This window comes from Schistocerca piceifrons, chromosome 9, assembly GCF_021461385.2.
Source record: "Schistocerca piceifrons isolate TAMUIC-IGC-003096 chromosome 9, iqSchPice1.1, whole genome shotgun sequence".
NCBI lineage: Eukaryota > Metazoa > Arthropoda > Insecta > Orthoptera > Acrididae > Schistocerca > Schistocerca piceifrons.
The window spans coordinates 206921675-206934125 of record NC_060146.1 but is presented as its reverse complement, the minus strand read 5'-3'; the positions used below and the strand labels follow the sequence as shown (position 1 = coordinate 206934125).

Genomic DNA, 12451 nt, shown 5'->3' with positions numbered 1-12451 from the left:
GAGACTGAAACAACTTTATTGTTATCAGTCACTCTTTATTTATTTCCACAGCGCGCTTCCAAGGTTTGAAACCTCCATCAGATGGATTTATTTGGATTGATATGACATGTCTGTGTCGTCTTACGGCTTCAGAGTAACATGTGGCACTGTATAGTAAAGGAAAACAAATACTGTTTTAAAACGTCATGGCATACTAAACTTGTGTTCATGTCCACCACTCGAACACGGAGGGCCCTTACCTTTTGCGGGCAAGCGCTCTACCAACTTAAAGAAGAAAAGGCTACATACATCAATCGATAGGAACCAACCTCTATAGGGTCACTTTGTCGTGTACACGTATCAAGTTTAAATCTATGACACATACTTTGAGATGTTAAATGTTGAACCCTCTAAGTCAATGAAACCAAACGGTACGACCATTTATGTTACATATTTTGCTAACTCGCTCATCAAAACCTATAGGGTAGGCTACTAAGTGTTGAAATTCGCAGGCCCGATATATTGCCAGTACCAGTGTGGTTAACAGGCAAAAATCGTCAAAATTTTAGACTCCCGGAACGGATGAACTGTCTGTACACATAAATAAGTTTGCACCGAAACCTCGCAGAGTAAGTCCTACTCGCAGCTAGTTTTTTTATTGTTTTTTTGTTTTTGTTTTTAAAAACTTTGTGCGAACATGACGTCATTTGACATCACACGCACTAATCGAAGACTTCAAGAAGTGATACCGACTTTCGTTAATATTCGATGCTGGATGCTTGGCAAACACTATGTTGCATTCCGTTATTTCGTATCGCAACTTGACGTGTTATGAATGTATGCTGTTTCAAGGCAATGGCACATTGAATATTGTTAAAAACATGCCATTTTTGGTGCGATTTGTTGCAATTAAACTCCACATAATGGCTTATTGGCGGTTACAGCTTCCATGAGCTAGTTCACCGCAGTGCAGTGGTAATAAGCGCTGAGTGACGGAATGTAATGTAACTACACGGAAGCGCCAAAGAAACTGGTATAGGCATCCATATTCAAAAACAGAGATGTGTAAACAGGCACAATACGGCGCCGCAGTCGGCAACGCCTACGTAAGACAAGTGTCTGTCGCAGTTAGATCGGTTACTGCTGCTACAATCACAGGTTATCAAGATTTAAATGAGTTTGAACGTGGTATTATAGTGGGCACACGAGCGATGGGACACGACATCTTCGAGGTAGCGACGAAGTGGCGATTTTCCCGAACGACCATTTCACGAGTGTACCGTGAATATCACGAATCCGGTAAAACATCAAATCTCCGACATCGTTGCGACCGCAAAAAGATCCTGCAAGAACGGGACCAACCATGACTGAAGATACTTCTTCAACGTCACAGAAGTGCAACCCTTCCGCAAACAGCTGCAGATTTCAATGCTGGGACATCAACAACTGTTAACGTGCGAAGCATTCAATGAAACATCATCGATATGGGCTTACGGAGCCGAACGTCCACTCGTGTACCCTCGATGACTGCACGACACAAAGCTTTACGCCTCGCCTGGGCCCATCAACACTGACATTGGACTGTTAACGACTAGAAACATGTTGCCTGTCCGACGAGTCTCGTTTCAAATTCTATCGAGCAGATGGAGACAACCTCATGAATCCATGGACCCTGCATGTCAGTAGGGGACTGTTTAAGTTGGTGGAGGCTCTGTAATGGTGTGGGGCGTGTGCAGTTGGAGTGATATGAGACCCCTGATACGACTAGACACGATTCTGACAGGTGACACGTACGTAAGCATCCTGACTGATCACCTGCGTCCATTCATGTCCATTGCGCATTCCGACGGATTTGGGCAATTCCAGCAGGACAGTGCGACACCCAACACGTCCAGAATTGCTACAGAGTGGCTCCAGGAACACTTCTGCTGGCCAACAAACTCACAGACATGAATAATATTGAGCATATCTGGGGTGCCCTGTAACGTGCTGTTTAGAAGAGATTTCCACCCCCTCGTACTCTTACAGATTTATGGACAGCCCTGCGGGATTCATGGTCTCAGTTCTCTTCAGCACTACTTCAGACATTAGCCGAGTCCATGCCACGTCGTGTTGCGGCACTTCTGCGTGCTGGCGAGAGCCCTACACCATATTAGGCATGTCTGAGACTACAGTCGATAGACAGCTCTTTTCGATTCAGCGTGTTACGTGAAAATGACGTCACGTTTGCACGACGTCTTGTGAACTGTTGGTTACCACGCTTTGCAGGCTGTGACGCCAGACGCCAAACTGGATCACTTCACAGTAGCCGGTGCATTCGGAGAAGCCAACAGGAAAAGACTAGCGGAAGACGGCCGCCTTCTACAACGGAAAAGATGCGAAATTCCCAGCCGGGAAGCCGAGCCGGCTGCTTACGCAGCTTGCTCCCTGTAAGACAGGCTCATATCTCGGCTGTCAAGCACTTCGTTGACACGCAAAAAGTGGTCAGTTAATAATTAGGCTCGTACATGTGATGTATTGTGAAACAGACTTTAAAAAAATTGCGACAGAAAAGCGTTATGTCAACGGTGGTCGTGTAAGCTGTAAAAATGGGGGTCATCGAAAGCGATGCCAGTGAAACAAGTGATCCGTCTGTTTCAAGACTGGCCGATACAGACTCAGAGACGGAAACTGACTATGTTACAAAGCATTGTCGCATTACGTATCTAGCAATGCTACTACCGATGATTTCCATAATAACTCACATTGCAGACGTTGCACTGGATGCTAATCTGGCATATTCTTATTACGTTAGCGCCGAGTATGTTCACTTCCGGTTAACACTTCTGTTTATATTGTTTCCAGCATTCGTCAACACCGTGATTAGCGCAAGAATGTAAGTATCTTTATTATTTGTGCCGTTTTCATAAGGTGCATTATCCCTGGCGTCAGCCAAACCAAAATTATGATAGACGATATTTGCAACCTACACGACAAACAAATGCTAGGAATTGTGGTTTTTGAACCATTCACTTTTAAGTTGCCCTAAGTTTGTCATAACTGAATTTGTGAAGTAATTTTCTTTTTCACCACAGTTCGCAGTGTTGCCGTACTGCCCGATGACAAATTCTTATTCTATAACACTACACCAAAAGAATCTATTTGTTAATACAGCCGTTGATTTTTCAAATAATACTGGTTCTTAAATTTTTATAATTCAGGTGGGTAATGATTGTTGTCCTCTGTGTTCCTCATTTGCTTTCGTAAACTTACTATGTTCCCTACCGTGTATCTATGTCATTCAATGCAGTGGCAACGTGTAATATAAGGTACTCTACTGTATAACATTAAGTTGGAAATGCATTTTTAAATCTCATGTAAACAAGGGAGGTGTAACTGAGTTGAGAACTAAAGGAAGACGGCCGGTGTGGCCGAGCGGTTCTAGGCGCTTCAGTATGGAACCGCGCGACCGCTACGGTCACAGGTTCGAATTCTGCCTCGGGCATGGATGTGTGTGATGTCCTTAGGTTAGTTAGGTTGAAGTAGTTCAAAGTTCTAGGGGACTGATGACCTCAGATGTTAAGTCCCATAGTGCTCAGAGCCATTTGAACCATTTTGAACTAAAGGAAGTGTAATGGGATGGTTGCTGGAACAATCACTGAAGAATCTTCTATTTGACGCCGTATGTAGAACAGGGTGATTTAATAAACGAATGACCACTATTCTTGAAGGTGGTTACAATTTTCCAGATGTCTGCAGCTATCTAGCAGAATTGGTACTGATAACATGTAATTCCTTTTTCGGTGATGCAATATTTTTACGGAGGCGGTGGCTGTTACGTTGCGTGCCGATGTTGGTAACAGTAGGCCGTTATATTGTATGGTCTATGTTGGTGACCGTTCGCGTGAATTACTGAATTACGGCGGATTGTATGTCGGTTGGCGATAGGGGTCAGATTGCTCATTCGTAATTTCCAGTGGTTCGTAAATAAAGATCGCTGGTATTATGTTTGTATCAAGCACAGTCTAACTAGACTGTTGAATCAAGTTAGAATGTAATCATGGGTGCAAAGGTACTATGTGTTTGGCAAGAGCCGTCGGCTCCGACCAGTGACGTAATGGCAGCAGTGACGTCACGTTTTGGCGCATATTTTGAATTGCACAACATTATAGTGACTGCCCAGCAGAAGCGACCATTAAGAATATTATGTAAAGTACATACCGGTGTGTCTTGCAGATGTCTTTTCAATGATCTTGGAATTCAGACACGCAGAAGAATAAATCTTTTGCAGCAAGATGGCGTGATTAATTGTGTCAAATGCCTTTCTCAGACCAAGAAAAATACATATGATGGTCACTTCACGTCAACAAAAGTTGGAGTAAAATCTACGAATTTCTATATTGCATCAGGTTAGGGACTTCTGGAATGTCATTAATCTGGCATGGTGTACTCAAACATTTTCTATTCAAACGTTTTGCTGAATACTGAAACTACTGCAGCTGGCCTGTAGTTGCTAGTATCTTCTGCACTTCCCAGCACTTTTGCGGTTTGAGTTTGTTTCTGTGAATCAGGAGTTGAATTCATTAGCTATTTCCTTTTTATTGGAAACTAATCTCCTTTACTATTAGTTTAATGTTACTTGACAACTGTTTGTTTTAACACCTACTTTTCTTTGATGATTTGAGCATATTACCATTTCTAATGTGTATTGAAGAACTTCATAAATTCTTCATCATTACCACATTTTTCTTTGCTGAGAGAGGACAGCTCTCAGTTTCTTTTAGCTGATATGAAGATACTTGTGGTGGTCCACTTGGGGTCTTACCTACTGGTTGATATACTTATTTTTAAAGTGAAGGAGAAGTCAAAGTAACAGCACAAAGTATTTTGGATGCTGTTTATGGTTTGGAGCTGGTACACTGTCTGACAATTTTCTCTCTGTATAGGGGGCAGAAAAGAGTGCACATTGCTTTCAAAGATGTTATTGCTTTGTGTTATAAATTTTAGTGTTGGGTCTTGCTTATTGGCAAATGTATCTATAATTAGTGCATTTCAGTCAGAGAATCTTACTAGCTACTTGAGCAAGACAACTTATACAATGAGATTGTTGCTCATAAACATCTACTTCCATAATCTGCAAACCAGCATGAAGTGCATGGCTGTGTGTACTTCCTATTGTACCTAGCTTTTCCCATTCCATTCACATAAGGAGCGTGGAACAATGACTGTAATTTGTCTAATCTTCTCCTTGCTGACCCTTTGGTATCAATAAATAGGAGGCTCATCATTTAAGTTTATCACTTAAAGTTGGTTCTTGAAACGTATGAAGTAGGCTTTCATGGGATAGTATCTGTCTCTCTTCAAGCACCTGCCAGTTAAGTTTGTACAGAATCTGTGCTATACTCTACCACTCGTCAGACAAATATGTAACCATTCATGCTACTCTTCTATGTATGTGTTCAGTATCCTTGTTAGTTTGGAGCAGGTCCCACCCACTTGAGTCACATTCTAGGATGGGTCACACAAGTGTTTTTAAGCAGTCTCATTTGTAGATGAATTGCATTTACCTAAATCTGCCAATAGACCAAAGTCTGCCACCTGCTTTACCTCTGAATGAGCATATGTGATTGTTCCATTTCCTATCCCTATAAATTTGTTGAACCCAGATATTTACAGGAGTTGACCGATAAAAATTACGACTCATTGATACTGTAGTCATAGAATACTACATTTAAATTTCTGAACATTTAGAGCAAATTACCATTCTTTGCATCTCACTGAAATCGGATCAAGATAGCACAGAATATTTGTGCTACTTTTTCTGACAGCTCCTAATTATACACACATCAAAAAAAGTTTTGCATCACCCCAGTTCCCAGAACTCCTGCACATAGACATTGACTGTGGATATTGTATCACAAACACAGTCACTTTGACTATTCAGAGATGTCACTAAACCCACCCAAAGATGTAAAGACTCATGCATGAGCAGCACCTATTAGACGGAGGGGGTCTGACAGCTGATCAGTTCCAGTCATTCCACCAGGAAGGAGGCACACGGCTCGTGTTGTCTGTGGTTCAACCATGCCTAGATGGTCAATAACCATGGTTCGATCACATCCGCAGTTACTTTGTGCTAGGAAGGGCTCTCAACAAGCGAAGTGTCCAGGTGTCTCGGAGTGAACCAAAATGATGTTGTTCGGACATGGAGGAGATATGGAGAGACAGGAACTGTCGATGACATGCCTCGCTCAGGCTGCCCAAGGGTTACTATTATAGTAGATAACCGCTACCTAGGGAACCCTGACAAAACGCCACCCTGTTGAATAATGCTTTTCGTGCAGCTACAGCACATCATGTTACGCCTCAAACTGTGCACAATAGGCTGCATGATGTGCAACTTCACTCCCTATGTCCCTGGCGAGGTCCATTTTGCAACCACAACACCATGCAGCGCAGTACAGATGAGCCCAACAACATGCTGAAAGGACCGCTCAGGATTGGCATCATGTTCTCTTTACCGATGAGTGTCACGTATGCCTTCAACCAGACAATCCTTGGAAACGTGTTTGGAGGCAACCTGGTCAGGCTGAACGCCTTAGACACACTGTCCAGTGAGTGCAGCAAGGTGGAGGTTTCCTGCTGTTTTGGGGTGGCATTATGTAGGGCTGACATATGCCTCTGGTGGTCATGGAAGGCGCCATAATGGCTGTACGATACATGACTGTCATCCTCTGACCTATATTGCAACCATATCAGTAGCATACTGGCGAGGCATTCATCTTCATGGAGGACAATTTGCACCCCCATTGTGCACATCTTGTGAATGACTTCCTTCAGGATAACAACATTGCTCAGCTAGAGTGGCCAGCATGTTCTCCAGGCATTAACCCTATCGAACATGCCTGAGATAGACTGGAAATGGATGTTTATGGATGACATGACCCACCAACCACTCTGAGGGATCTACACTGAATTGCCATTGAGGAGTAGGACAATCTGGGCCAACAGTGGCTTGATGAACTGATGGATAGTATGTCATGATGAATATAGGCATGCATTAATGCAAGAGGGCGTGCTACTGGATATTAGACGTACTGGTGTGTACAGGAATCTGGACCACCACCTCTGAAAGTCTCACTGTATGGTGGTACAACATGCAATGCGTGGTATTCATGAGCAGTAAAAAGGGCGGAAATGATGTTTACATTGATCTCTATTCCAATTTTCTGTACGGGTTCCGGAACCCTCGTAATCGAGGTGATGCAAAACTTTTTTTGATGTGTGTAGATGACTGTGCATCTCTGAGTAGTCTGAGATTACTGTTACATAATATACAGTCTGTTAAGTAAGAGTGTGGTAAGTATTACACACAGATTTTAAAAGATATCACACTAGTTCTTTCACAGACCAATAGAGGGAAGCTTTGTCCTTCATGCAATGTTCATAAAGCATTAGTTTACTCTGAATTCTTGGCTGAGACCTACAAGAAGACACATGAGTGTAGCACATTGTCAAAGCCATCCACATTTTTAACCAATTTATAGTGTGTTACCTTCTTTTGTGCAAATGACTTTGAATTCCCTATATATGTAGATGCGTCGGTATGACTCATTTTTGGGTGTTTGGGGTGGCTACAGGTAAACACAGCCTCAAAACGCAACACGTAAGCTGCACTGATGTTTCTTCTTATGTATCTCGGTCAAGAATTCAAAGTAAACTAATGCTTTATTGACACTGGATGTAGGACAAAGCTACCCTCCACTGGGCTGTGAAAGAACTAAGGTGATATCTTTTACCACCTATGTGTAATACAGACCATGCTCATACTTAACAGACTGTAGTCCGCAATGTCATGTACACCAAGGGTCCCAACACACTTCCCAGTGGCACATTTGAAGCTACTTATACACCTGTACATGACTCTCCATCTAAGGACACTCTGTGTCCTTCTTAGCAAGAAATGCATTCAAAAATTTTGTTTAACTGCGTGATATACTTTTGATAATAAGCATGTCTGTGGTACTGAGCCATATGCTTTTCAGAAGTCCAGAAATACTGCAACAGCCAGACTGCTGTGATTCATGGCTTTTAGCATGCCATGTGAGGAAAGTGCAACAAGTTGGGCTTCACCTGAACGATGTTACTGATACCTTCAGTGATTGGCATGGAGATGGTCATTCTATTTGAGATATTTCATTATGTATCAGCTTAGAAGATATTCTAATATTGTACAAAAAATTGACATCAAAGATATTGGATGATAGTTTTATGGACCACTTCTGCTGCCCTTTAACATTTAACAATGTCTCAGTTTTACATAATATTATCATAAGGGCTTTTAATATTGTTTGTTAATTCATTCGTAACTCCGCCCCCCCCCCCTCCCCAACACACACACACACACACACACACACACACACACACACACACACACACACACACACACACACACACACACACACACCTAAAAACTATGAACTGTTCTAGATGTCCACGCACAAACACATTCTGCTGTTCCTAGCAGATTGGAACTTACGGTTTGGCATTCTGTAGGTGAGTACTTTCCTTCATAACCACAGACATCATTAGTAGGACAATGAGCATACTTTGATTTTATGTCATTTCCTAGAACTTATGTCAAGACCATCTTCTCATTCTGGGCAGTTTTCCAGTTGTGTTTATTTGGAGCAGTGTGTCTGTGAGGAAGACTTAACTGGTCATTGCTATATTAGGTCAACTAATTAAGATATTAATGTCATGTTATTTCATTCAATTAAATATTTTTGATGTTCACAGGTATGTTGCGGATGAATATAATATGACACTTTCTAAGATAGTGACAAAGAGATGGCTACTCAGAATTTTTATGCTGTTTTTCCAGATGGCACCAATTTTAAGGCAAGTTTTATCATGAAAAAAGAGTGTCATGCTATATTTTATTAAAATCATAATAGTTTGTGTGATGTAATCCTTGATAGCTTAACACCGATATGCTACAAAACTACTGTGTTAAGTTACAGGATACATAGCAAAAAGAACTGATAGTTGTCTATGCAATGCAATATTGACAGCCATGGTTTTTTTGTTGTGTAACCACATTGAATTTGTAGTTGATATTTTTTTCCCCAAACAGTGCCAGTATGTGTTGAGGGGGATGTGATCCATCCAGTAACACTATTTTCTAATAGGGGAAGCACTTCAAAGAAATGAGTGCAGCTCTAAAATGAACATCAAAAGGTCATCCATTGATAATAGAAGGCATAGAGTCATTACAGGTGCATATTGCACCCAAGGACTGTGTGCTTAATACTTTGGAGGAGTTGGACATATTTGCACACAGAGAAACACACGGAATGGGTGCTAAAGAAGTGGACTGACTTCAGTAGGAATTGTTTCTTAGGAATGCAGAGGAGAATTGGGGAAGCCTCTGACCCGTCTAATGAATATCTCTGTCTGCCATAGAGAATTCCCTGATCTTTTGAAAATCACTGAAATCCTACCTGTGTATAAGAAGGAAATAAAAGCTGACATGAAAAACTATAGGCCAATATCATTAAATTCAGAGCTTGGGAAGTTATTAGAGAAAGTAATATTAAACCAATTTGAGGCATATTCCATGAAACATAATCTACTTAACAATCTACAACATGGTTTTAGCAAAAGATGATCTACTGTAGCAGCAATAGCAATTTTTATACATGAAATATTAAAGAAGCTAGAGGAAGTAGACAAGGTAACAGGCACCTTCCTTGGTATGAGTAAAGCTTCTGATACTGTGAATCATAGACTTCTACTGCATAAATTAGAAGCATGTGGGATGAGAGAGCTAGCCTTACAAACACTAACCTCCTATCTGAAATACAGGAAACAGTGTGTCAAGTTAACTTATAAAAGGAAAGAACAGTTAGTAACAACCCAATCATCCCACAAGATACTTCAATGTGGTGTGCCCCAAGGAAGTATATTTGGACCTTTTCTGTTTCTCGTGTACATTATTGGTTTAATTGAACCCCAAAACTGCAAGGTAGGTGATGACACACCTTTTGTCAGCTCGGGCCATGATGTGCAAACTACTACAAACAGTAGTGAAATCTGTTATAATTTGTAAATAAGCTACTCGCAAATAAAGAGAAGGGAGTAACAACGCAATTTATGCTTAGTAAAAGAGGTAGCTAAGATAAACAGGAGGGATTCCTGCCAAGAAATCTTCAGAAAATATAAAATACCAACCATCTACTCTATGTACATCCTACAGGCAATAGTGTTTGTGAAACAAAATCCAGAATATAATGTAACGAACACTAATCTACATAGGTGCAATTCATGGCAAAGGGAAAATGTTCACAGAATTGTAAGTAAAAAAGAAGGCTGCAGACCATAGTCCACATACAATAGGAACCATGTTTTACAATAGACTTCCACCTTACCTCAAGACAGCTAATTTAAACACTTTAAAGAATAAACTTCAGCATCTATTAATAGAGAAAAGATGTTATTCAGTACAATATTTCAAGTTGTTATGTCCCTTTGTAAAACAGTGTATATACTGTAAGTTTGCTTTTGCAACACAAAAATAATAATTTCTGACTTTCACATACTATATCAACATAATAATTTATATTTTAAGTTATAAAGTCTCTCTGTAAAACAGTTTATATAGCATAAGTTTGTTTTTGCAACAAAAAATGATAATTCTGACCTCCACTATTTATATCAATGTGTGCACTTATGTCTGTTAACTAAACCTTTGCATGTGTGAACTAAAATCTATGAAAATGTCCAAAAACTGATTGTTATATGGACAGCAAACAAAAAATAACAAATAAACAAAGATATCTTTTATGACTTGATATGTTGCCTTGACGCTGTCTTTTGGCATCCACAGCAAGAACAGGGAACATGTGGCATTCTGTCTTTCACTTTTAACTATATTATTGATACTATCCATTGAGTATGTGTTTTCCTATTGAGTCTTTTCCTGATTGTTAAAGAAACCAGAAAGCTGGATAGTTCTGCAACAGTATCAAAATAAAACAGCAAACATACCATGATTAAACAGGACAATTTATTCCACTCTCAATTTTAATTTACATTTTTTCTATGACTATTTCTGCAAATATTCCTTCACCTTAGACTAACTCATGGTGGTTCTGTGATGAATGGCTAGATACTTTTGAAATTTCATGATAAGTTGCTCAGTATACCCTTTCTACTTGTCAACATACGAAGCTTTCAACAGGGTCACTGTGGTGCACTAGTATGTCAAAACCTGCAAATTATGCTCTTATTGGAAGTCATATTTAACTATATTCCACAATGTACTGAAATCGTGCAAGAGAATGGGAACATCATAGACAGGAAATGGTCCAGAATGAGAATCATAAAATTTGATGTGCTACAGGGCTTGACAATGGGACAATTTCTTTATGTAAGATATGTACATGGCCTTCTAAGTATTCAGGATAATGAACCATTCATTACTGCGCATTCTGCTGATAAGTGAGGTCTTTGCTGAACAAAAAATCCAGCTAATCTTAGTAAGGAAGTTCAAAAAATTATTTCATAAAGAATTGGATGTATAATGTTATAAGTTAATCTAATGCATGTATTGTCATGTCACATGATGGAAGTATATAAAATAAATAAATAAATTCATTACATCTTGTAACTTTCCTTTAAGTGATACAGAATTCTGTAAGCTGTCTGTTTGTTGGCGTAGGATACAAGTTTGATTTGCAAAGTTTTTCGGAGATGGAGATTGGGGAGGGGGGGGGAGAGGTGGGGGGGGGGGGGGGGAAGGGATGGAGCAGATGCTCTGTCCTATTCTGCCTCTTACTGGGTACACACTTGCTGTCATCCCATTTTATTACAGTGTTCTGTTCTCTCTCTCTCTCTCTCTCTCTCTCTCTATCTATCTCTCTCTCTCTCTCTGTCTTTGTACATATCAGATCATTCTCATGATCAAAGTCTACTTGCAGTATTGGTGGGTGCAGTCTACACATTTTAATATACTTTTTCATGTTAGTGAACTAAGTATATAAAATCAAGTATCCTTTAAACTTCACTACACCCTTCATAGAAATTGATATGTTGGCTGGCATTTTTAATATTTGCAGACATTGTGAAGTTCTGGTGTATGCTTGGAAATCATGGAAAGCAGCGAAAGAGAAAGACTTCGCAAACCAGCGTCAATATTATGAACTGATGGTGAAAGAGGATGCTGACGCAGCACTTCTGCGTCTCTTTGAATGTTTCCTGGAAGCAGCACCTCAACAGGTTTTACAGGGAACCATTATTTTAACAAGAACAAAAGAGGTTTCAACTTTTACATGTAAGATTTTGTGGAACACATACTTTTGTTTATATCTTAAACAGTATCTAATTGAGCCAACTATGATAACTGAACAAAAGCAAATATGATGTAAGGTGTTTTTAGTAGTAGTAGTAGTAGTCGTAGTAGTAGCTTTATTCTTCTGTAGATCTCGTTTTA

The 12451-nt window shown here is 40.1% G+C and overlaps 1 protein-coding gene across 1 annotated transcript in view; it reads left to right on the top strand.

The window, feature by feature from the left end:
- Window positions 1-2420: 2420 nt before the first annotated feature.
- The window catches only part of LOC124716865 (XK-related protein 7-like), a 33800-nt gene continuing 23769 nt past the window's right edge, over window positions 2421-12451 (top strand). Inside the window, exons 1-3 of the mRNA XM_047243418.1 lie at window positions 2421-2854; window positions 8758-8859; window positions 12078-12292. Of these exons, the coding sequence (XP_047099374.1) occupies window positions 2568-2854; window positions 8758-8859; window positions 12078-12292 (604 nt within the window). The 5' untranslated portion in view covers window positions 2421-2567. The remainder of the gene's footprint in view (window positions 2855-8757; window positions 8860-12077; window positions 12293-12451) is intronic.